Below are 26693 nucleotides of genomic sequence, written 5' to 3' on the forward strand. Positions count from 1 at the left end.
CTTAACATAACATAACAAGTACACTGAATATACCCTGAATTAGAGCTCTCTTTTGGGACCTTTTCAGTGGCTTGCTTTTAAAGAAGTTCTTTCACTTGTTAATGCAGGAGAGATAATCCCCCACTTGGTGGCACTGTTGGTGTTTTTTGAGCAATTTGATGCAATATCAGTGTTTTTTAATGTACATTATCTCCTTGAATGTGGCAGTAACCTCCCATTCTTGGGGGAATTCACTACCCTGCACCGCCCCCCTCCTCTCCTCCCCCCCACACTGGTGTCATGTGTTGAGGGGTGTAGCTCACAGGAATCACTTTGCAGCAAACCCTGTGCTCTTCAGAGTCTGTTCTCTACCACCTACTCGGCCCCAAAAGGGCGAGTGTGGTGTAGTGGGGTAACAGGGTTCTGCGCAATGTGGGCAGTCTGGTTAAGTGCAGGACAACTGGGATGTGCTTGGCTGGAAAACTCCCTTATCCGATGGTCTTCTGGTCGGTGCAGTGTCTCTTAAAAGGCTCCCCACAGAAAAATAGGCTACAATTTCCTATGCAGGTTTAATTGTTTTTCTTTATCCGTTACAGCGCCTCATCAATTGCCAGGCCAAACACATGCTCAACTGTGAAGGGCATATTTATGACTGAGGCCTGCACTACTGGATTAAAACCTAAAACTTGGAGCCAGGCGTGACTCCTTCATGTTGTCCCTGTGCACATCTCCTCTTTGTGTCTGCGGATATGAGCAGAGTAAGGGAAAGAAGCACACATAAAAAATAGCTGGAAAACACATGCACTAGTCGATTGCTTAAGCAAGAATAAACAAGAAATAGTAGCGCAAAAGCGAAAAAAGAGGGTGGACAAGAGCACTACAGAGAAAAACATAACAGGGATAACTCTTGTGGAATGCTTAAGCAAAATGAAAAGAAAATAGTTCCCTAATAGAAAGCAGTTAAAGAACAGAAGTAAACAGGCTATGTTCCAGGGGGGGGAACACACACGATAGACAAATCAAACAAGAAGCAAGCAAATGAGTAACAAAGTCAACCAATGGTAACCAATAGGTGGGCTTTAAGCCCACTGTAATACTTGGTAAGCTGACAAAAAGTATTTTTGCAACCCGGCAGCATGTGCTGTCTGGTAATGTTCACCTGAAAACCAAGTGGTCAAAACATAGAAACTTGTAGTGTTTCTTGAAAAGGGTAATGAGAAAGCATGCATCCCGGAGGACTATGCATGCAGAGTAATAAAGAGGTAACATCTTGAACTTTCCTTCATTATAACAGAGTGCAAGCAAATATTTACTAACATGTAAGAGTTTACAACATAAAATGTTTACATTAACATGGTAGGCCTTAGTTTGCTATCTACTTGACGGCTCTACTAATGTTTACATTAAACTTAAATCTTTCTTTTGGGCAGCTACTAGAAAGGAGTGCTCATGACCCTCTAGGATGTTGATACAATTAACTAATACAAAATAGTAATTTTCAGATTTTTTTTTCTACTGTTGGCTTTGGAACCAAGGACTGGTGCTCCATGTCAATGGTCATCAAAAACATTATGATACAGAGATCTATTTATCTTGACGAGGTCCTGTTTTCACCGTTCCCCTCCTTTGACACTGAAAATCGATAAACAGCTGATCATCCAACCGATGGCATTTCATGAGATGGAAGTAAAAACTCAAAGCCCAAAGGCGAGGGAGCCTCGCCACCTCTTTCAAGGGATGAGGCAGCGCCAAGAAAGCAATGTACTGGATAGGCTAACACAGAAGGGTATCAGAACTTTAGGAAGGTTGTTTGGTTATCAGCAGAAATGTATCTGGGAAAAGGGATGAAGGCCCAACAGCAACTGCAATTCGCTCATACAGCACACAGATGTCATGGCAAAGAGAAACACTGTTTTAGCTCAAAAGCCTTAAAGAGCAAATCTGCATAGGATTGGTCAAGCCCAGCACGAGATTCCAACTGAGGCATCACAGATGGCTTGGGGAGGAAACAGTGCAAAATGCATCACAACCCGTGTTTTGAACAGACGGTTGTTCTGGCAAACACAGAAAAGCCAACAAGGCCAGGGCAAAAAAAAAAAATCTAAAATTATTACTAGACCTGCAGATCTAGTAACTTGAAAAATCTATTCTACTTAACTGTAATGCACTTGACCTCTCTGAGCAAATGTGACAAGTTAAGATATAAAGGCATTTATATTGCTCATTCACTTTGTGAGCAATAAAGATGCCTTCAAATCTTGCTATCTTGTCACATTTGCTCTACTTTCAGAGACAGAGGTTAAAAAAAGTCAGTTTGTCTTTCTGGCGAGTAGGACCTAAAAATAGCTGGCCCTAATAAAATCTGGCTCGCTGGATTTTTCGAGCACTGCAGGCTGACAAGTAACCTTTTACAGTTGCAACTGAAAGGCCCTACTCGGCCAATACAAGTCAAAACAAATGGAATTCAGAATGTCTAACCTGCAAGGGATCATTATTCTCAGGAATCACACAAGGCAAAAACATTTCCTGGAGTAGACTTATTTAGTCGAAGTATGTCTAATGACGTCCACATATTTAATTGTTGCAGCTCAATCTTCACATATTGAGGTGTGGGTTGTGGAGAATCTGATACAGGACATGCCCTGTAACAGGGGCAGGAGGTCCTTCCGAATGAAAGCCTTATTGGAGGGCAGATGCTCAGGCTCAAAAGCTTCCCTATCCCAGCCTGGAACAATCGAGAGGATTTGGGCCTCGTCTTTCCCAAGGAGAGGGAGTACTGGGAAGCCATACACAAGTCTGGCTGAAATGCATCCCCCAACTAAAGCCTTGGACGGCATTCCCGTGCACAAAATTGCTAACACTGTGTTCTCTGCAGTACTAAAGAGATCCAACCAGAGTTTTTCATAATGGTCTAAGATGATCTGCACCACTTCGGGATGGAGACGCAAAGTACCAAGGAACTAAATCGAATTTTGAAAAAATGCACAGTAACAAAATTGGACAGAAGTATCAAATGTTCACGAGAGTTGCTAATCATAGAAAATCCCAATACATAATGGGCTGTGCCGAGTGTGTGTTTTGGCCCTAACCATATTTTCATTATTCCTGGCAGATCTTCATTAAGTATTATTACAATCTTGTGTTCATTGTATGCCTACAACCTGGCTATAGTTAACAGTATGTAGACTGGTCTGAAAGGAAAACCAAATGTTTTGCTGACAAAATTTTTCTAACCACGAACTTGGATAAAATAAAAATCCTGGTTTCCAGTTACAAAAGTGGTAACTTTATATGGTCTCGAGGGAATCTAAAATTTAAGTATTAGCATATAAATAATTTGAAAAAAATAAAAAAGAACCACCCTGCAAAAACACGTGAAGTACGAGCCTTAACTCTAGCTATAGTATAAGAGATACATAAATTTGTGGTGTATGTTGGGTCATCAACTGCTCCCACTTACATCCACACAAAAGGCTAAGGTTCTTCTACAAGCGATATATGTAACAGCTATACTAAATCTAGACTTTAAAACCTGGGAGTATTAAGAATATCAATACCAAATTCAGCAATGATGCAAGCAGCAAGGTTAGAATTGTAGTCAATAACTAGGCGTAATCTGGAGGCAATGGAGTTCCTGAGGTACTGGAATAAATTATTAATATCCTTGGATAATACGAAAGCTATATTCTATTACAAAGAATTATTAAAACGTGAACTTCAATTAGCAAAAATTATGAAACAAAAGGTGTGCTGTGAGAAGAATATAATGTCTAGGAAATAACTTATCAGCCCCCTTTAAATGTCCCAAAGCTGAATTTAAAACTTTTAAATTATAATTTAAAAAAGATAATTAGTAATGACTCTATAAAAACAGGTATTGCATGTATTTGCATTTACAACAGTCAGATGGTACGTTTAGGCATACCTGATTAAAGATGGTAAATTCCCTTACATAGCACATCTACCATATCCTGGTACGCAAAATGAGATATTAAAATTTAGAATAGTCCTCAACCCTTATTACTTTTATCCAATTGCTGCAAAATCAAATGCCCCTTATATGGGTTTTTGTTGGTGTTCTGTTTGAGGGGAAACATACTACATTTCGTATTGCACTAGAGTTCTTATTGCACTAGCCTATAATTTTTTACTTTATTTCCGTAGTTGTTTTTAAAGCATGGTGCTACAGCAAAAATCTTTGAGCATAAATGTGTTTTAAGACGTGTTGGGCTGCACATCGTTATTTAATGAACATGCGGAAATGAAAACGTATATTTTAAGTTGTCCTTTAATGATTGATTTTATATAAATTTTAGAGACGCACTGTTTTATAAGTATTTTTTTCAATAAATTATGGTCATAAACTATTTTTTATTTAATTCGCTCACAGGACCCACGACCCTACCCCACATATTGCAGCACCATATTGCGGTCATATTATCCGTTCGTATCTGTACTAACCTTCCTTTGATGGTCTATGTAGGAAAGTGGGTTTCTGTTGCAGTAACCCCACCACCCCCCATTTATTGCCAGCATTCTGATGCACTTTGACGTGATGTGCCTTTAGAGGTCCTGTATCTTGACACAGACACACTGCTATTGCAGGCTGCGTGTTTTGGTGCAGAGAAAAGTGTAGAGTCTACATGGCACACACTTGCAACCCACTGCCTAAGGTATAGGTAAGACACCCATCTAGCTGGGTGCACTATACCACTGGTGAGGGTACAGTTGCATGAGCACTGAACCCCTACAGTGCCTAAGCCCATTCTTAGACATTGAAGTGCAGTAAAGCCATAAAAGAGTATATGGTCTGGGAGTTTGTCATTACCAACTTCCCGGCACCATAATAGCTTTACTGAAAACTGGGTAGTTTGCTATCAAACTTCTCAGCACATTAAAGCCACACTGATGCCAGTGTGGGATTTAATAAAAAATGCACTCAGAAAGCATCTTACAAATGCCCACTGAAAAACGACCAGCCTCTGGTGAGTTCCTTAACTGGTACACACCATCCTGCCACCACGCGACAAGTTTCTGGACCCCTGGAGTGGGAGCCTTTGCTCCCTGGGTCCAGAAACTAAGCCTTTCCTGGGCACAGGTGTTAACACCTCCCCCAGGTCAGGAAGAGCCATCTGTGGCAGGGGAGATAAAGGCCTTGCTGCCTTTGTAACGAGACCCCCAGGCTCTCCTGCTATCAGGAGCAGGCCCCCTTCCTGTCTCGCCCCCTATTAGGCGGCAGGAAAGGTGGGAACATTTTAAGCAGCCCAGAAGGTGTGCCCACCTCTGCCAATCCCACCCCTCAGGCGGGGGAGGCAAGGTGAAACCCACTCTTCAGTGCCCGCCATCTTGCAGATGGCAGGCAATCTCCAATCAGGATAAAGGATTGTGCCTACTTCCCCATGTGGGGTGAGAGCACACCAAGGGTGTAGTCAGCTCAAGGTTAGTAGCCCATTGGCTACTACTGCGAGGCCCCTAAAACTCCCTCTAAATATAGTATGGAGGGGCAGCCCAGAAGGCAGATTACTGCAACCTACGAAGGAGGAGGACGAAAGAAGACACACAGCAGAGGAGACTGCAGAGAAGAACTGACTTGGCCTCAGCAGTTTCCAGAGATCCTGTGCCAAAAGTCACCTTGTCCTGCAGCCAGCGGCCTCCAGAATCCCTGGGAGAACTAACTGCCTTCAACAAAGACTGGATCTCCCGTGAACAGCAGCTCTGTTTAAAAGAAGCTCCCAAAAAAGACTCCAAGCCAGCTGAAGACAAAGAAACAAGACGCCCAGAACCACCAAAGCACCGTGCCCTACAGCCAGAGTCAGAGTGGCCCACCGGTCTCCAAGCGCTTCAGAGTCCGGGTCCACTGGGGATTGACCCCTCCAGGACTCCCAGACGTCGCCTGCAGCCTCTGCACAGAGGACCCCCACCGCAAGTGGCCCGGTAAGGTGAAATATGACCTCAAAAGGCACATTTGCATCCAGCCGCCCGCACCATGGAGAAGAGGACCTGAGGTGCATCTACGTCACAGAGCCCTCCAACTCACCTGCCCAGCTGTTGATTTCTCCCAGAAGACTTCCTGGACTGAGCCTGCAGCCAAAATCCCAAACCCGCAACTCCGATGATCGAAAACAGGGCACCCGATGCCAAATGAGTACCCTGCACCCAGCCACCCCTGTGCCACTGTTGGTGCGCCCGGTGTGCTAACTCTCATTCCCCCTTTGCTCTGAGCTTAACCCTAGGAACTTGGCTCCCTCAACCCTGTGTCTGGCTCAAAAGCAGCCAACAGCCCCATAGGCTAACTTTGGGCCTAATCACTCTGTACCCAGCTGTTCTAGTGCAGCCTGTAGTGCTTTTTGAGTGCATCACAGACACTGGGTGAACCTTTGTTCTAACCCCAAAAACTCAACCCTCTAGACAGTTTAGTTACCTGTTACCTAATTTTCCTCCATAGGATTGCATTGACTGTTTTCCTCTGAAAGACGTCTGTTGAGGGTGTTTGTATGGAAACATAAGAAACTGTGGTTTTATGAAAACTGTTTTACTTACCTGAGCCTTTTATCTAGGAAGTGTCCCAGTGTGATATCTAGAATTGTCACACCGAGTAGAAAGATTGATCTAAAAAAGTACTCTAAAAAGTAATCAAAAGTAATCCAGAAGTAATCTCAACTGTATTTGAATATTTTACAAACCTATAATAAAAGTCAGCTTGCTTGTTGGTCAAACTGTATTTACCTGTACCAAATCCTGCTTGGTTCTAAAAATAAAATACAACTAAAGAAATATTTTTACTATAAACAATTGGTCCTAGTTCATTCTTTGAGTGTGTGACACTGTTTTTTGCCTGAGTGTCTACCATAACTGCTTTACACTACCCTCTGATAAAGCCTTACTGCTCACCCACACTACCACAAATAGAGAGTAAGGTATAATCTACTTTTACCTCTGTAAGCCTTTAGGGATCCACTGGACTCGGTGCACACTATACCTTACTTTGGTATAGTATATACAGAGCCAGCTTCCTACTGTCAGTAAGAAGGCTTTTCAGCACCAAAATGGATCATCTGAAGCTCCATTTATGTGGAGTTGTGTCTCCGCAGGAGACTAGAGGCCTCAGATTTCCACCTCTACCAGATAACCTACCTTAGCAGTGACACATCTGTCACAACCATGGAGTCTGGTTTGGGAAGGGTGAATGGCAACCTGCAGGTCAGGTTGGTACCCATCTACTTCGTCAGGTGGTCATAAGCCATCTATAGAGAGATCTGGGAAGCACTGGAGAAGCAACCTGGTACTGGCCTCCTTAAAATTTTAAATTCGGTTGCAGTGTCCACATGTGCTATATGGAATACAGGATGAGGATGCATTAGAAGAGGAGCCCAAGAAACCTCAGAACCATACTCAGAGACACAAGACTCCCTCACCAACAAACCCAGAACCGCCAGACACAACTTCCACAGCGGAATGAAAGCCGTTGCCAACTGGATGAAAAACAGTTGCCTCAAACTCAACTCGGACAAGATCGAAGTACTCTTCCTAGGATCCACCCCCTCAGCATGTGACGACTCATGGTGCCCCTCCGCATTGGGAACTCCACGCCCACCCCAAGGACCACCCACAAACCTCAGCATCATATTGGACTCGTCGCTCACAATGAACCGTTAGATCAAAACAGTCTCCTCCACATGCTTTCACACGCTTCGCCTGCCTCAAACATTCAGATGGATCCCCAATGAATCCAGAGAAACTGTAATCTACGCAGTCATCAGCAGCAGACTAGACTACGGCAACGCACCCAGTGCCGGCGTTACCCAGAAACTCCTCAGGAAACTATAGAACGTTCAAAACACCGCAGCCAGACTGGGCCTGGACACCCCCACCGCAGACATATCACCGAATACCTCCGAGAACTGCACTGGCTCCCAGGCTTCAAAAGAATCACCTTCAAGCTCCTCACCCACGCCTACAAAGCCCTCCACGATGAACTACCAGAATACCTGAACCACCACCGCTCATTCCACGTACCCACCAGACACCCCCGCTCCGCCCAGCTGGCCATGGCCACCGCTCATCCTCGCTGCCAAGACCTGAACACCCTGCCTCTCCAACTCAGACAATCCCGGTCGCTGACCCATTTCAGGAAGGATCTCAAGACTTGGCTCTTCAACTGATCCCCAGTGCTCAGACAGATCAGCATTTTGTGAAAGACCAGAAAGAGTAAATTATTTTTTCTGCCCCATTGCGGGTCTGTGCAGAAGAACAAAAATAGAACATTTCTTTCTATACTGGAATTTCTCCATTGCTGCAACATCTGTGTCTGCCTCCAAATGACAAGGAAAAATGAGGGGCAAAAAACTGGAAAGAAAGTGTATAAAATTATCAAACGCATGGGACGTTTAAAGAATTTAAAGCAAAGCAATAACTGTTCCATTGCTTTCTCAAAGTCAAAAATAGGTTTGTAGGTGGAGCCTAGTAGCCGAAGATCCCGCTCCATAGCCGAACTACTTGGATAGCAGCAAGTACAGGACCATGTGGTTTGAGGAGGGGGGGGGGGAAGTGGGGGGGTTCTGGTTAGCTTTGTTTTAGGATTAGCTCACAAGTGCCTTTACTTTTCCTTTTAAAATCAGGGTTTAGAAAGTGAACGAATCTCAGATTCTGATAAGCCATTTAAAAAAAGCAATTAGCGAATCCCAGAGAGGTCAATATATTTAGCATTCAAAAAGGGGTGGAGGGGACAACATCAAAGTGCTGCGAGATCCTGCATGTAGGCAGAGATAGTCGGTGCTTAGGAGCTACAATGAAGACCCACAGAGGGAGAGGTGTGGCGCAGCGGCAGAGCGGTTGAGTCAGGTGCACAGGGCTCATGGTTCAATCCTCAGTGCCAGCAGCAGCTCAGCTCAGCATCATGTGACTCTGGGCAATAGCTCACTTAATCTCCCCAACAGCCCCCAGCTCCTGGATCCCCTTAGAGGTGATAGGTTTGCGCTTTACAAAACTGGAATTATTATTTATTTATTTTTTAGAGATCCCAAATGTTGAAAAATTGGTTCTAAACAGAAGTATAAATAATTGAATTGGTTATGGTTCAGCACTGTGCTCTTGTGAGACTCAATTTTCAGTGGTCTGTACGAAGTCATACACTGGGTAAAGAAGAAGCATCTGTTTCAACGCCTTCCTAATGCCCATCCACAAATCATAATGAATGCAGTTTCATGCTCTGTGCAATCCTATAGGGAAAACAGGTCTATCAGGCCCAACTTACCTTTGTATGCCACTTCCCAGTGACCTTCCACAGAAACGTTCCTGCCCGTGATAACAAACTGGTAGCCGACCCAGAACCTACAGGAGTAACAGAAATCACTTCATAATCTTATTGTAAAAAAGTACAAAGAAGAATAGAAGAGTAAAACGGATATGGGCTGGGCTATGGTTGGGTGCTGTTATGATCAATTATAATAGTACATTTGGGAAAGTAATCTAATGGGTTTGGTTACTTCATCACTGCTCAACTGTGTAAAACAATTAATAAGTACAGGCAGAGGGATCATTAATTTCCGTAGGTAAGCACAATCGCTAAAAAAAAGTACCTCAGCATACGACCATTTTATTCAAATAACATCCCTTTCTGCCCCACATCAAGCAAGATCATCTACCTAGATCTTCCTGACCAGGTTTGTTAAATGCAGTTGCCAAGTAGGAAGCAGACTCTTAAATAACATCAGCCTCAAGCTCACAAGTCATGGCTAGTTTTAAGATCTCCATAGACAGCAGCCATCATTTACTCCCAAACATGATACAGCTTTCGTTATTTTTACACACACCTTCTCTGGTCCTTTTGTCCAAAGACCCTCTCTTCCAGGTTCCATTCCTGTGAAAGAATGAACTTCAGCTCCTGGTCGGTGGTAAAAGTCGCCAGGGACCCGTTGACTTTCTGGCATGTCTCAGATGCATCCCAGTAGTTCTCGCCACTGACAAAAACTTTGTAGCAGCTGGCTGTTCCTTCGTAATGATGCCACCCTGTTGGGCATTTTCCTAGGAAACATGGAAGGCAAAGGGGAAAGCACCCCCGAAAATTTAGGACCATTTCCACATAACAGCGCAGCATTAATTATTGAAACAGATCAGCCTTAAAGAGTCATGCATGCTATTTATAACACATCTGATGAGCCGCTTGGTTGTTTCTAAATCCCCATTCTCGTTTCTTTACGTTTGTATGCTCTTCGCATCAGGCAGATAAACAACATGCAATGACAAAGTCTTGTGCCTCCCAATACAGAGTAATACTCTGCCTAGGTGGACTTTGTTGTGCTTAATCAAGGGTTCTACATTGATGGCCCTATTTGTTTAAAAAAAAAAAAGATATCAGAATATGAACACATTTAGAAATCTTCACTAATTCACTGAACATCCTCCCTTTGCACTTAATAGTTTTAGAATTCTATTGCTCTTAGCAAAGACCTTTTGATTGTACTAAAATTATGTGTATAATGCACCTACTTACAGAGCCTTTCAGCTAGCCACTTCACTCACTGGTCTATTAGTATGTCATTCACAATTTTCTTCTGCCTACTTAAGTATACAGCATGGGGTAATTGGTCAGTCCACCACAAATATTGGCCAAAATCACTGTAAGTGGCCTAGTGTGTCCTTTCACTAGGAAAACATTCACACACAAAACAATCAAGTGCCAGGGCCTACTACAGTAATGTGTGATTTTTTAATGCAAAAAAAGTTTTGTTTTTTAAGTTGATGAAGGCATAGGCAATTCGACAACAAAAACCAACACTGAAAAAGCCAAAAGGCTGCCTACGCCAGACCTACTGGCTTTGCCAATGTTTGTTATTTTTTCGGCTAGAAGGCTGCAAGAAGCTTAGATGAGGCATATATGGATACTTTAATGCACTGTTACCTCAACTGGGCAAGCAAGAAATTAGGGTTCTTGCAACAGTGCATCACTTGCTTTTCTGTAGTAATGTTTTCAGTTTTGAGCCTTGGTAAAGTGTGTGATTACTTTTGAGTTGTGCTACGTGTCTCGGAAAGGAAATCCTCTTCAAGGGAATCTTTGTGGAGCTGCACCCCATGGTAATTGGCAGCCCCACCCAGCAATTCAATGTAACCTACCCTGTTGTCTGGTGGAGAGGGTTTGGTAGGATATAGGTCAGGATCATTGCCTGTAGGCGAGTTAATATTGTAGTCGTCCTATGGGTCTACAGGTATTGGTTGGGTGTCGTCCCCATTATCATCCCGATCATCCTGGCTGTCAGGTGTATGTGGTGAGTGCTGAGGTGAAGTAGGCACAGGTATAGACTGTGGAGAAGGTGGAGATGGGATAGGAAGAGGAAGAGGAGGAGGGGAAGGGTTAGTTCCGACAGTTCTCTTCTTCAAAGGAATGCGATATTCCTCTTCAGCATCAGTCCTTCTCTTTAGAGTCACTGTTGTGGTGATATGGCTAGATTTTGGATGAATGTACAACACCTTATGTTTTGGGTCCGGTTTATGGAGCGGATTGTCGAAACTAGTTTTTGGTGACTTCGGTGCTTGCGGTGTTTTCGGCGCCGAAGGTTTCGGTCCCGATGGTTTTGGGGCTGGTGTTTTTGGATCCAAAGTACTTTTCGGTGCAGATGGTTGAGGTTCGGAGGTGGGCTTAGATTTTGATCCGGAAGGTTTCGGCAAGGTTCCCGTTTTGGATTGGGGCTTTTCAGAACCAGATGACTTTTTGTTAGGCTTTGGTGCCGAGGCCGAAGGTGGGGCATCGGAAGTGTGATCTCGGGGTCGACCTGGGCGTGAAGGGCACGTGTTTTGGTCCTGAGCCTTCTTTTTGGGTTCAGGTGGATGTCGGGGCAAGGGAGTTTCTGTACTCACAGTACGTTGTTCCTGTGGTAAGTCAACATCCAGATCGAAGCCATACTCAGAATTGGAGATCGGTTACTGCTCTTCTTCAGCCTGATAGTGTCCTCGGCTTCTTCATCAGATCTAAAGAGGTCCGAAATGGAGGCTGGGTGTTGACTTTGCATGTCGCAACATTGAGCCTGACGGTCGCAAAGTGTCTTCTTGGAGCGGAACGCTTTGCACACGTCGCAGTCCTGTTCTCTGTGGACAGGCACATGTTACACACTCCGTGTGAGTCGGTGCACAGGTGTTTGCGTGGCACCGAGGGCAGAATTTAAACGAGGTTTGTTCCATCGACCGCTAGTCGAACCAAAGGGGGAAGGCCCAATGGCCCTCCATGAACTCTCTCGTTCGAAAGTGAGTTTTAACCAGAAAATCCAACATGCAAAGAATAGTATACGCGATCGGAAACAATACCGTCGAAGTTGTGTCTTGCGCGCCGAGAGAAACCGAAGAAAAGGTGTCGAAATGGAGAGCAGTGAGTAACATCCGAACCCGATGGCGGAAAAAAACAATCTAACAATGGAGTTGATGCCCACGCGCACTATCACCAAAAGGAGGAGTGACCTACCTCATGAATGGAAAGACTTTCGAAGAAAAACAAAGTGCAAACATCCGGACCCAACACTAGATGGCGATATATGCATAGCATATGATCTACAGCTCATATGCCTCGAACACAATGTTTTGCCACGGGGGTGGGGTAGCTCAAGCTGGACAGCCTAACGCACATAAAGCCAGCAAATGGGAAGTCAGACAATGTAAGTTATCAACCACAAAGCAGCAGGTGGAATGCATTTCTAGGTCAGCTTTCGGAATGTCCCCAAGATGTCTTTAGCAAACCAAACAGCTGCACTGCCTAGTAGCTTCAACCTAAAAAGTGACTGGAAACACTGTTTGTGGGGGTACAAAACCTTGCCCTTTTTAGGTCGAGCCTGGGCAGCACATGCGCTGCTCTGCGAGTCATGCTGTATTGAGGTTTGGCATAGCAGAAACCTCCTTCCATGTCCCACCCATCTGTTCAAATGGCTCCTGTTACTGTCGTTGCAAAATCGTTGCTTTTCATTTGTGAATAGGCATAATAGTCCCTCCTTGGTACCGCCTTGTCTGCATTGATAACCTCCCATAACGACTAGTCTTTTTACTTGTGTTATTACACAGCATGCTTTATAAGTCGGAGAGCACTATTTTCTTTAATGATCTTCCCCTATTCCATGCCACACGCTTATACTAATGTATTTATTTAAATTTCAGCATGGTCCACTTTAACTATGGTGGCTGCACTTATTTGATTATTAAATTTAGAGCACGGTCCGCTTTCACTTTAGCATCCGCATTTAATTATTTATTTTACAGCACGGGCCGCTTTCACTTAGCGGCCAAGCTTATTTATTTATTTAAAAGCACGGTCAGCTTTCACTTTAGCGGCCGTGCAACAGAACCTTTCTAAATTAATTATTTTGTTTTCGCTTTGGGTGAAAGCGCCCCGTACACGCTTTCATTTTAATGTTGGCCACGCCCCTCTCTTTAGAGGCTGCTCACTGTCACCTAAAAAATATCCTAGTAGCGTCTACAGAAAGGGGCGGGCCATCATTAAAGTGCACTCGCATTTGTGATAATTTGAGCTATTGGCATTAAAAATAACAATGCCTTTTATATATGTGATGCTTTTAAAGCACAGATAAAAGGCATTTTCTTTACAATGTCAATATATTAAAAACTAGCAAATGCGAGACTTATTGCATTGAAAATGCTGGTTGTATTGTAATCTTGAGTCACCATTCCCTCATATTGCATTCACAGGTACATTACGATCTTTCCCTAGGTCAGGGCACAAGACCACTGCAACCGTTGTGTTGAAATCATTTGCGGCTTTCTACTCTGGTTCTTGATGCTGTTTTAGACCTCTTCTGATCTCTGCCTTCTTTTAAGATCTGCTGTTCCAGTCTTAACTGTAACCTTTAAGTGTTTCTTAAATGTTTAGTTCTCCAACAGAATGTAACATCAAAAGAGAAAATACTTTCCTCCCACATGTGAAAATCTCTTGAGCAGTATGTACCACAGACCTCTATTCTCACTAGCCCCCATATTGACAGTTAAAGGATTGTTTAGTATTTGATTTTAATGTAACTGAGTATCGCTGGCATAATGCAGAGAAGCGATGCCATGCACATTGTACAGGGATCCCTCAGAGATCAGCCCCCATACCGACAGGTTAATCATTATGCGTAATCACTGAGCTATGTGCATGGCATCGCTTTTCTGCAGTATATCCTCAAAGTAACTTTAAAATCAAATGCTGAAACATGCTCACGACCCTTACTGCCCCTTTTCTGAATATACAGAGTTGGATCTTAAACAGTATGCAAAAGTTAGACCCTTTACAAACTGAATTCTTTATCAAGAAAGCTAGAGACACCCAAACATTTACTTCAATGTCAAGGCCTGTTTGCATTGTGCTATTTGAACGAAATATCAATATTTAAAAAACGGAACTTTCCCGTCTCTCAAACAAACTTCAAGCCAAATGTTAACACCAACTAAAGACATGGACTCACACAGATTATCATTATCTTAACTAAGTCTCTTAGCATCAAGATCGGCAAACTACTCCACCTCGATCTGCACATCAAAGATTGTCATGAATGCTAAATTCCAACTAAAGCATCTTCATAGTGTCAAGCCTGTATTCACAAATAAGTTTTTAAGCTGGTCATTCACGCCCAAAGCATCTCACAGAAAGGCGCTGCTGACTGGGCCACCTTAATGTCACAAAGCTCCCCTTAAAACAGTCCTCTACTTGGTAGTCTAATGTAAATCACACCAGTCCATTCTTCCCTAGCTAGGTTTCCAACTGAAAGTCACTCTGCCTTCATGACTTAGTGTATCACGTTCAAGGCGATTCATTTGAAAAAGCTTAAATATTCATCTCGAAACCTTCAGCTGTCCAGTAGAAAAAGCCAAACTCTGCTCAAGATGGACACTCCCAGATTCAGAAAGCCTTCACCCTTCAAGCAATCATACTCTGAATACGTTCTATGGAATTTTATTATAACACATTACAACAGCCACATTAATCTCAACTTTTAAAGGGGGAATTAAAACATCAGTTCCTAAAAGACCTTTTACACTCCAAGCTCACCTATTTCATTCAGTCGCTCTCAGACCGTCACTTCTATATTTATGGTCTGCATAATGAATTAACAATTAAGGCTTATTCCAAAACAGGAAATTACCTGGAAAAGCCAGCAAGGTTCATGAGATTCAGATGCCAATTGTCTAATCAAAAAATACTGCAACTTACTGCTGAAGCGGACAGACTGTGCCACGTTCACAGTGTGGAAGCGAGTGGTCTCTCCACCCCCTCGACCTCGGTTGTGTTTGGAGTCCACGCTCTCCTTCCCATGGTAAGTACGCTGATCAGGGGTCAGCCCTGGACAAGAGAGAGAATGAAATGTATGGGCTTGATTCAATATCACAAGTAGCTTGTCCACGGTATCATCAAAAACGAGTGGTGCTGGCAGAGTGCTAGAATTGTCTCTGGAGAACATCATTAGCCTATTATCAAGTGTCACTGCGTACTAAAATTCCTACACATTTTCTTCAACCTACAAATGCAACAAGTGATTAACACAACCTGTAAGGTTAAAGTCACAAAACACAAAGTTAAGAGCCCATAACAAGACACCCACGCTTACTCTCTAGTGTCTGGTACCAAACGTTCACCCTTCTCAGATTTGTAGGAGACACTGGAACATCTCTTTGCAGCACAGAAATCCAAAGGAGCACTTTATAAAATGTGTATGGTCTCCAGTCGCAGGACCAAATCAAGGAGGGTACAACCCAAAGGTAGAACAAAAAAGCAAAAAAGAAAGAAAAAATCCAGAAATAGAGAGAGAAACATCGACCAAGGACAGAGTCAAAAGAGACATTGTGCATGCTCTATGGTGAGGCATAGACCGACCCAAAGAATGTTACTTATCTTCTAAGCATCTGTTCGTAGTGTGTATTGCTGTAGATTCACATGCTCTTCATACTCCTGCCATCTTATGTTGAGCTCAGATGTTTGCTCAGTGTTTTTGAGGATGGAATGTCATGTTAGATTGTTTTTCGCACAGCGGGTGAGTGATATGGAGTGGCGAGTGAACACAGTACGCTGCACAGGTGTATTATGAAAAGAAAGTTAATTAATAAGTAAGATCAAAAAGTAGAGTTGTCGGGTATCAGAATGGGGCTGGCGCCAGAGGCATTGACTTCATGGACAGCGCCAGGAACGGTTGTGTTGGCATGACCGGCGCCAACCCGGAATCGGATTCATGAGACCCCACCAGCACCTAGGCCGTAGCCATCAGCATGGAGCCTGATGGGGCCTCTCCTGACACAGTGGGCCCAAAAGCGCACCAGAGAGGTTGACTCGCTCAGATACGCAACACACGGTCTTGTAGAATGCTCTCATTTGAGCAGGAGTCGCCAAGGTACCCGGAAATGGAGGGAGATGCAGAGTCCTACCCGGCAATGTTTCAGCGGAAGCATGCCTAGAGCGTCGATGCGTTTTACCTTTCTCATCGACTGATGAGCGACGAGGTGAAGTCGAAGTCTGTTTGAATTACTTTTTCTTATGCCCTTTCCCAGGGTGTTCCGAGGAACTCAAGTGCAAAGAGGAACTGGGTCATCTGGAGCTGCTTTGCAACCTTCTCCTCCTTGATTGGGACTGGGACCTCCAAAGAGTCACGCTCAACAGTGTCGACTACTAGCCCCAAGGAACTTCATGGAACACTTCCACAAGGCCTTCAGAGCCATGGCCCTGCAGTCCGGCACGACTGAGCTGGAGCAAACAAAATAGGGGTCAGTTACCAATATGGTGCAGTGACAGTTACCACATGGCTTGAAACCTACCCGTCTAGAGGTCATCCCTCAGCATACAAGAAAAAAAAATTCTCAACAAAATGCTGAAAAAAAGCCTGTTCGAAAGAGACAGAGGGGTAGGTCTTTTCCGGATCAGCTATTAACTGGCACAGAAAGAAAAGAACTGACTCCACACGCATGGTTGGCGCCTATATAAGTACCCGCGACGTTACAGCCGATGCAGATTACGTCATGCCGAGCCAGATGGAATCACATGATGGCACGCAGGGGTACTGCTGACACAGAACATTTCCAGATCCAGTCTGACATCTGGGGGAATTGAAAGGTAAGAAAGCTGCAGCTAGAAGTCACTTATCCAATAGCTGCTACAGTGTAACTAACATTTTCAGTTTGTAGTGTGTGCTGCTGTACATACAGATACTCGGCATAGACTGTAACAGTACTACTTTCCTACAAGTCCTTGAGCCTGGTTCCACTGCTGTGCTAAGCACTCCTGAAGCGGACGCATGTGTAGTCTGGCGTGGGGGACTATGAAGATGCAGGAGGCCATCATGCCTATCAACTGCATAAATACCCGTGCCGGGAGCGAGTGTTGGAGTCTGAATCCCTGGATCAGCGATTGAATGCTGATGATCCTTGCTGAGTTTGGCTGAGCCTTTGCTGCCAGAGTATCTATTGTCGCTCCCAGGTACTGTTGTACGTGGGCGGGTTGGAGATGAGACTTTGTGTAGTTCAATGAGAATCCGAGGCTGTGTAGGAGGTGAATAGTGCGGGATATGTGGCTGGCACATTGCTGGGCTGACTTTGCTTGGATAAGCCAGTCGTCCAGATAGGGGTAGACGTGAATATGGTTTCTCCGCAGGTGCGCCGCTACTGTCGCTAGGCACTTGGTAAACACCCTTGGGGCAGTTGTCACCCCGAAAGGCAGTACCTTGAACTGGTAGTGCTGATTTTGCATGGTAAACCTGAGATACTTCCTGTGTGCTGGATGTATTGGTATGTGGAAATACGCATCCTTTAGGTCTAATGTTGCGAGGAAGTCTCCTTGACTGAGTAATGGCAGAACCTGCTGTAAAGTGAGCATGTGAAAGTGCTCTGACAAGATGTATTGGTTTAGGGGCTTGAGGTCTAGTATTGGCCTGAAAGACCCGTCCTTCTTGGGGATTAAGAAGTACAGCGAGTACACCCCGGTACCCTGTTGCTGTATAGGGACGAGTTCTATGGCCCCTTTTTGCAGCATACTGAAGACTTCCTGCTGCAATAAGTCTATGTGCTCTGCGGACATAGGACGGTGTCGTGAGGGTATGTTGGGTGGAGTGGATGTTAGCTCTAGACAATAGCCGTACTGAATAGGTTGTCTCACCCACCTGTCTGTGGTAATGCTCTCCCAGACTGGCAGGAACTGTTGTAATCGTCCCCCGACCAGTGTTACATGGTCTGGGGGCAGTGACAAGGCGTCACTGTTTAGTATTGGCGGAGGATCTGGTGGTGTTATTCCCTCGTCCTCTGCCCTTGCTGCTGTTGCCACGGTATCCACCTCTATTGTTCTTATTATAGGTGGTTTGCGTGCTCCCTTTATAGTATGGAGTCTGCTGGGATGCCTGGCCTCTTGTAGCTCCCTCTGTTACCGGAGCGACGAAAGGAGCCGCCTCTGAATTGTTGCGACTGCAAGGCACCCATAGATTTGGCTGTCTTTGTGTCTTTTTTAATCTTCTCTAAGATTGTGTCCACGTCAGGACCAAATAAAAAATCAGGGTTCACAGACTGATTTAATAATGTGGTTTGAATCTCAGGTTTGAAGCCAGAGATGCGCAACCAAGCAGGTCTCCTGAGCATGACACTTGTGTTGATGGCTCTGGCTGCGGTGTCTGCTGCGTCAAGCGCACATTTAATGGATGCGTTGGATATTACCTTCCCTTCTTTTATAAGTGTTTCTGCTCCCTCTTTGTAGGCATCAGGCAAATGCTGTAGCAGTTGGTCTAGTGTGTCATAGTGCGCCCTATCGTATCTGGCTAATAGGGCCTGTGTATTGGAAATTCTCCAGATATTAGCTGATTGAGCAGCTACCCTTTTCCCAGATGCTTCTAAGATTTTAGACTCTTTGTCTGGAGGAGCAGCATCACCAGTAGTTTGTGAGTTGGCACGCTTACGAGCATTTGATACCACTAAAGAGTCCAATGGCAGCTGTCCCTTAATGTATGTAGGGTCCACAGGCGCCGGTCTGTATTTTCTTTCAATCCTGGGGTTAACAACCCTTGCTCTTGTGGTTTCTTTGAAAATGTCTCCTGCGTGTTTAAGAACACCTTTCAACATTGGCAATGTCTTAACAGATTTCTCTGAAATGGAGAAAGTGTCAAACAAGAAGTTCTCTTCAATTGGGTCAGCATGCATTTCTACATCATGATTCAGTGCTGCCCTTTCAATTAATGCGTTAAACGCCGCTGTATCTTCTGTCGGTGAAGTTTTGACAGGATAAGAAGGAGTATCTGGAATAGTATGTGACTCACCAGGGTCAATAGTGTCTGCCCATGGCTGAGTCTGGTCATCTTGATCTGTGTCCGCAGGGTAATCATATTGTTCACTATAGTCATACCCCATATCCTCATGAGTGTCTGTGGGCGAGTATGTAGAAGTGTCTTGGCCATGGTAGCTTACAGTCTCAAAAAGGACAGGTGATGTAAAAGAATCCCTTTTCCTTTTGAGTGGAATTTTATATGATTCCAGAGGATTTTCCGACCTGATCTTCCTTTGGTAAATGGAAAGTTTGCCAGATTCGGAGTCGATATACAGCGTCGACTGTTCATCATAGGAGGGCTCTTGGTATACAATGTCCTCTTCTGGAGGATGACTTCTTTTTCCTGTTGACACCGACCTGGGTGTCTTGACCCCGGTTTTCGGATCGAGCGCCTTAGGGCGTGCAGTTGGGGGCAGTCCAAACTTTATCGGTGGCAGCGAGTCTTTAGACAGACTGACCTTTTTCGGGGTCGGCGTCGATAGAGGTCCGATTGACTTAGCCCTTTCGTCAGTATGCCTTTGGCCCTGAGTTGACTTAGGTGCTTGTTGCGTCGGAGGCGCGCTCTTTTGCCTCGGTTCGACGTGCTCCTTCGAGGCGCCTTTGGTTTTCGGCTCGAGGGCTTTGACGAGCTCAGGGCCGTCGACTCGTTGCTTCGGATCGAAAACCCTCCGAGACTCAAGTTTATTGTTAGTGTCGGTGTCCATCGACGTCGACCTCGTCGGTTCGACGTGCTCGACTTTGGTGATGGATTTCAGCGCACCGATCTTTGGCTCGACGGCCGTTATTTTTGACCTCGCAGGGTCGTCGACACTTGCTTTCTTTGTGGAATCCGATATGTTCGAACTCTTCGATCCGAAGACTGTCTTCAGCAGTTTCGGTTTTGACTCGATGGCTTTCGGTTTCGCTTTCAGTAGTGCGACCGATGGCTCGTGTGATATGTTCTTAGCCGGGCCGAGACGCGGGGCTATTCAATCACTGACATTTATAGAGCGCACTACCTACCCGTAGGGTCTCAAGGCGCTGGGGGTGGGGGGGTGCCGCTACTGCTCGAACAGCCATGTCTTCAGCTTCTTCCTGAAGGAGAGGTGGTCTTGGGTCAGGCGCAGGTCGGTCGGGAGGGAGTTCCAGGTCTTGGCGGCCAGGTAGGAGAAGGACCTTCCTCCTGTAGTCGCTCTTCGGATGCGGGGGACGGCGGCGAGGGCGAGGTTGGCTGATCGGAGGTGGCGTTTGGGAGCGTAGAAGTTGACTCGATTGTTGAGGTAGCTCGGGCCTTGGTCGTGTAGGGCTTTGTGTGCGTGGGTGAGGAGGCGGAAGGTGATTCTTTTGTTGACGGGGAGCCAGTGAAGGTCTCTCAGGTGTCCGGAGATGTGGCTGGTTCGTGGGATGTCGAGGATGAGTCTGGCTGAGGCGTTCTGGATCCGCTGGAGTCTTCTGGAGCTTGGCGGTGGTACCGGCGTAGAGGGCGTTGCCGTAGTCCAGTCGGCTGGTGACGAGGGCCTGGGTGACGGTCTTCCTGGTCTCGGTGGGGATCCACCAGAAGATCTTCCGTAGCATGCGTAGGATGTTGAAGCACGCCGAGGAGACGGCGTTGACTTGCCTGGTCATGGAGAGGGAGGAGTCCAGGATGAAGCCCAGGTTGCGTGCGTGGTCTGTCGGTTTGGGTGCGGTGCCCAGGGCGGGAGGCCACCAGGAGTCGTCCCAGGCGGAGGGTGAGGAGCCCAGGATGAGGACCTCCGTCTTGTCCGAGTTCAGCTTCAGGCGGCTGGTCGTCATCCACTCGGCTACCTCTTTCATCCCTTCGTGAAGGTTGGCTCTGGCGGCGGCGGGGTCGTTGGTCAGGGAGAGGATCAGCTGGGTGTCGTCGGCGTAGGAGATTATATTGAGGTTGTGTTGGCGTGCGATGGCCGCGAGGGGGCTCATGTAGACGTTGAAGAGGGTGGGACTCAGAGAGGATCCTTGAGGGACGCCGCAGATGACTTCGGTGGCCTCTGACTTGTACGGTGGTAGACGGACTCTGTGTTCTTCCGTCGAGGAAGGAGATGATCCATTCCAGCGCCTTGTCCTGGATTCCGACGTTGCTGAGGCGCTGTACTAGGGTGCGGTGGCAGACAGTGTCGAATGCTGCGGAGAGGTCTAGGAGGATGAGGGCCGCTGTTTCTCCGTTGTCCATCAGGGCTCGAATGTCATCGGTGGCGGCGATGAGGGCGGTCTCGGTGCTGTGATTGGCTCGGAAGCCGGACTGCGAGGGGTCGAGGGATCCATTCGTCTCGAGGAAGGCGGCCATCTGCTTGTTGACGGTCTTCTCGATGACTTTGGCTGGAAACGGGAGGCGCGAGATGGGGCGGTAATTCTTGAGTTCGGTGGGGTCCGCTGTGGGTTTCTTGAGTAGAGCGCTGAGTTCGGCGTGCTTCCAGCTCTCAGGGAAGGTGGCGGTGTCGAAGGATGTGTTGATGATGTCTCGCAGGTGGGGTGCGATGACAGCGTCAGCCTTGTTGAAGACGTGGTGAGGGCAGGGGTCGGTCGGTGATCCGGAGTGGATGGAGTTCATCGTGCGGATGGTGTCTTCGGTGCTGATCGGAGTCCAGGCGTGGAGGGTGGTGGTGAGGGGTGGTTGTTCGGTCTTGGTGTGCGTTGGTTGGTTGTTGAAGCTGTTGTGTATGTCCGCGATCTTGTTGTGGAAGTATGAAGCGAGGGAGTTGCAGAGGTCTTGCGATGGGGTGATGTTGTTGTTTCCTGCGCTGGGGTTGGATAGCTCTTTCACGATGTTGAAGAGTTCCTTGCAGTTGTGTGCGTTGTTGTCCAGCCGGTCCTTGAAAGCAGTTTTCTTGGCGGCGCGGATCAGCTATTGAACGTTCCTCATGATCTTGGCTAAGGCCTTCCGGCGATGCCTCGACCTGAGCCTTTGGAAGCCTTTCAGTGTCCGTTCTGAGCTCCGTACCCACTGTTGGGCCTGGTTCATCGCTTGAGTCGTCATCAACGGCTCCGATTGGGGATACGTCGTCCCTTACCTCGACGACGTTTTCATTATCGCCTTCATCATCAACGTCGTCATAATAGGTGGAGTCATGCTCCGAACCGGGATCCGATTGCTGTCCTGGATCCTGAGCCTCGACGACCTCATCGTCTTCTTCACCGAAGATATTCACGGGGTCGGGCGCTGGCTTCGTCATTGTTTGCCTCGCCGCACGTCGGAGCCTAAGCGTCTTCTTTGACCTGAATCGAGCACAAGCTAGACAGTTGTCCTCATTGTGGTCTGGTGATAAGCACTTGTTGCACACCGGGTGTACATCGATGTGCGGGTACTTAGAGTTACAAAGGGGGCATCGTTTGAACGGGCTCCGTTCCATCGACGATCGGGCCTCTGGTGTCGAAAAGGCCACGCGGCTCTCCTCGACGTCCTGCTCGAAAAGAACTGGAACAATAACTTTGCACCGATCGAAAGAACAATACCGACGACCCCGAAGGCCTTTTGGCCTTGAGAAAAGTTTCCGAACTTGAGTAAAGAAAAGTACATCCGAACCCAATGGCGGAAAAAAACAATCGGAGGATGGAGAGGATGCCCATGCGCACTGTAGTCCGAGAGAGGAGCCACCTATCTCGTGATACTTCGAAGACTCTTCCAGGACAACAATGTGCAATCATCCGGACCCAACACTAGGCAGCGATCTATGCACAAGATATGAATTCAGCAGCCCACATGCCTCGAACCAAAAGCTTTGAAAGGGAGTCTTATAGAAAGTAGCTCGAGACCGTTGATGCGCCTCCTCTGATGAGTGTCCCAGCCGGCGAGGGAGGCTTTTGCAGGATGGTGTCTTGCGGAATGAGATCTAGGAACCACATGCTCTGCAACAGGTTGTGCTATTTCGCAACTGCAGAGAGGGAAAGATGCTCGCCTTCACCAACACTAGATCATAACCACTGGCTCTCTGCTTGATACCATTGAGCCAGAAGACATTCTAGATACCCACCCACCCCCTTTTAAGTGGGCAGCGTCTACAACCAGAGACTTTGTGAAAACCCTTAGGGCAGACCCTGAAAGCAAGTAGTTTGTATTGGCAATGATGCCCCATTACCACACATCTGAGGTAGCATTTGTGGGCGGGACAGAAGGGAATGTAAAAGTAGATGTCTTTCAGGTCTAGCACCAACATTCAATCACCTTGTTGAAGAAGGTGGATGACATTGCGAAAGGTGGTCAAGAGTAAAAGTTTGGGGAGGATGCTGCAATTGAGAGGTCCAAGGTTCAAGACTGGCCTGAGGGAGGCATCCTTTTTGGGGATGAGGAAGCAAATAGCCAATTAATTGCTCAAGTGGTGAGGGAACACTGGTTTGATGACCCCTTTGCTTCAGAAGGTTGAGATGTTTTTGCTGAAGTTGTGGGAGCGGGATGGGATTTTGGAAGGAATTGGGAGACGTTCTAGACAATAGAAATGGTGAACCACTGCTAGTACCCACCAGTCTGCTGCGATTTCCTTCCAGTGAGAGAAGAAATACTGCAGACTTCCTTCAGACAAGTGATATGTGATTTGAGGGCGGGGGTTAGGGGATGCAAGTCAGTGTCTGGAGGTGGAGGTCTCCTCCTTGCCAGAGCTGCCGCTACCTCTGGTTTGATATGGTTGCCTCTGTAGGTATCCTTTTTATACTCTCTACCTGCCTGCTTGTCAGGGCCAGCTTTAGCGCTCGTGACACCAGGTGCGACAATCATTTTTTGGCACCCCAACACTCCATGACCGCCTCCTGAGACTCTCTCACTACCACTGGGCACAAGTGCCTCATCTCTCCAACCATAAGTTATAGGTAAACACATCTCCCCCGCCCCCCCTCCCCACCCCCAGAGGTCAGCGCCCCCCTCCACGGTTCTGCGCCCAGTGCCCTAAAGCCAGCCCTGCTGCTAGTGGAAGGGATGTCTCTGATATAAGGGGTTAGCATCTGAGTAGGCAGTATTGGAGCCTCCTCTAGGCTGCTGTTTGTGAAAACAAGACTCTGGCAACCTGGACCTGAAGGGCGCCAATTGACTTAGCAATGTCAGGGTCCTTTATTTTTTCCAGAATATCATCAACTTGTGACTTTAATAGAGGTTCCCCATCAAAAGACATGTTAAGGTGATGCTGTTGGATCTCTGGTTTGAAAATGGAAATAGGCGTGGTGCCTTATGAAGACACAATTGCTCACCCCATAAAAAGCAGTCTCCACAGCATTGAAGGTGCAGCACATGGTGTCACTGGATAGTCTCACCCTCTCCCGTAAATCCCTTTAGAAGGTGATTGACTAGCTGCTGCATCTCCTCCCAATGTACCTTGTCATAGTTGGAGAGAAGCCCTTGGCTATCCTTCAGTAAGTGATAGCCCGTATCGCCACCCTTTTGCTCAGCGTAGAGCTTTTTGCTCTCCGTGCCATGCGGTGCAGACAGCTTCCATGCAGTGTGCAGGGAAAAGGTGTTAGGTGGGACATGGCCCCTGATGTAAAAAGGGTAGTCTTTTCGACCCATGGCATTCCCACCCTGGCTTTCACTGGTTCTATGGATATGGCAGGGGCCCGATTTTATCATGCCCTTTAGCATGGGCAAGAACTGGATTGTCCGCTCAGACCAGGGACAACATCTCCACAAGAAGGATTATGTTACTTACCCTGCAAGCATCTGTTCTTGACATGTAGACCTGTAGATACACATGCTTTGCATGCCATCTTGTGTCAGGTCCGGATGTTTATAAGTTGTTTTTTCAAAGAAGTCTTTCAGTCACAAGGTAAGGTGACTCATTCTTTCAGTGACTGCGCATGGGCATAGAATCCTTTGTTAGATTGTTTTTCCGCAAGAGGGTGAGAATTGAGTAAGTGTAGTATAGAGATGTCCATAAGAGTATAATGTAAATAATAAGAACTGAAACAACCATAGGTGTCCGGGAAGTAGGGAGGGTGCATGTGAATCTACTGCTCTACAGCCAAAAACAGATGCTTACAGGGTAACATAATCCGTTTGAGATATGTGTGCTGTAGATTTACTTGCTTTGCATAGACTGTTTAGCACTGCTTGTCCTACATTAGCCTGCTGACGTGCTAACACATCCACACAATAATGTTTGGTAAATGTGTGCGATATATACCATGTAGCTGCTTTACAAATATCAGCTATATGAATGTTACCAAAAAAAACACAGTTGCTCCTATTTTACGAGTAGAAATGCGCTCTTGGAGGTATAAAGTTCTTTTGGCTTCAATATAACACGTTTGGATACAATTTTTAGAGATAGCTTTTCCTTTGTGAGGGGGAGCAAAGGCAACAAAAAGTTGTTTTGTGAAAATTGTTTGTTCTATCAATATAATACAATAATGATCTTTTGACATCTAATGTATGTAGCGCTCTTTCTGCTACCAAATCAGGTTGAGGGAAGAAAACAGGTAACACAACTGATTGGTTAATATGAAAAGAAGAGACTACTTTTGGAAGGAACTTTAGGTTAGTTCGAAGAACCAATCTGTCTTTATGGAGTTGGAAGAATGGTACTTCCAAGGTTAGTGCCTGAAGCTCACAGACATGCCTTAATCACTTCGCTGCGGCAGCTATTCCGCCGCAGCGCTAAGGGGGAGGCGGGGCCGCACGGCGGTCCCGTGCTCGTGACGGAACCGCTCCGTCATGGCCCTCGGGTGAGCTGTGCTTGTGACAGAACGGTTCCGTCACGGACCCGCCCACCCATTAGAACGTCAGCGCAGGCGCGGAATTCGCGCCGCGCAGGAGCGGCGAGCGGCCCGTGACGGAACCGTTCCGTCACCAGCACAGGCCACCCCAGGCTCGTGACGGAACGGTTCCGTCACGAGCATGGGAGGGGTTAATGAAATGATGGCAATTAAGAAAGTAATCTTCCAGAAAGAAATTGCGGAGGACAATTGTGCAGTGATTCAGAAGATGGACTCTGGTTAGAACAATATTAAGGTTCCATGCAGATAGGGGGGTGCTGGTGAACAGGAAGCAAAATGGCCGCACATTGGTGCTGCTTGGCTCATCAGGGCTTAAATCCAATAACTATCCTGCACACAGGCCGTCATTGCAGCCCAGATTATACGATATTGGCACTGCCCGGTCTGTGCCAGAGAGTCAGGTGACGGCAAGTAACCTGAGTGATACATGCGGACTGTAGGGCGAGCAGAGCGCGGCGTCCATGACGCTTCGGCAAGATGGCGGCTACGCTGTAAACGGAGCACAGGCACACAGCAGGAAAAGCTCCGACTGAGGGAGAGTGTTCACGAAAGTATCTGCAACACTATCCAGGGGTCTGGTGAGCAACTATGGAACCGGGTCTCCCCGACAGGCAGCATCTCAATCAAGTATGAGATAGCGCTGAGGGTATGGTAGAGACCAGTGGGCTGGGAGCTGCAGTCGCACACAGCAGGAAGCCAACAAGAGCGCGCTGGGTGCGGTGGCGACTGCTTGCAAGGTATCGCAGATAACCTGCCGGAT

The 26693-nt window shown here is 46.5% G+C and overlaps 1 protein-coding gene across 6 annotated transcripts in view; it reads right to left on the minus strand.

The window, feature by feature from the left end:
• Positions 1-26693, minus strand: part of DGCR2 (DiGeorge syndrome critical region gene 2) — a 345968-nt gene that overhangs the window by 147071 nt on the left and 172204 nt on the right. For all 6 annotated transcript variants that reach the window (XM_078667852.1, XM_078667849.1, XM_078667853.1 and 3 more), the window contains 3 exons: positions 15164-15292; positions 9792-10002; positions 9233-9309 (listed from right to left, as the gene is read on the minus strand). In XM_078667852.1, the coding sequence (XP_078523978.1) occupies positions 9233-9309; positions 9792-10002; positions 15164-15292 (417 nt within the window). The remainder of the gene's footprint in view (positions 1-9232; positions 9310-9791; positions 10003-15163; positions 15293-26693) is intronic.

Source organism: Lissotriton helveticus, chromosome 11 (assembly GCF_964261635.1).
Source record: "Lissotriton helveticus chromosome 11, aLisHel1.1, whole genome shotgun sequence".
Taxonomy (NCBI): domain Eukaryota; kingdom Metazoa; phylum Chordata; class Amphibia; order Caudata; family Salamandridae; genus Lissotriton; species Lissotriton helveticus.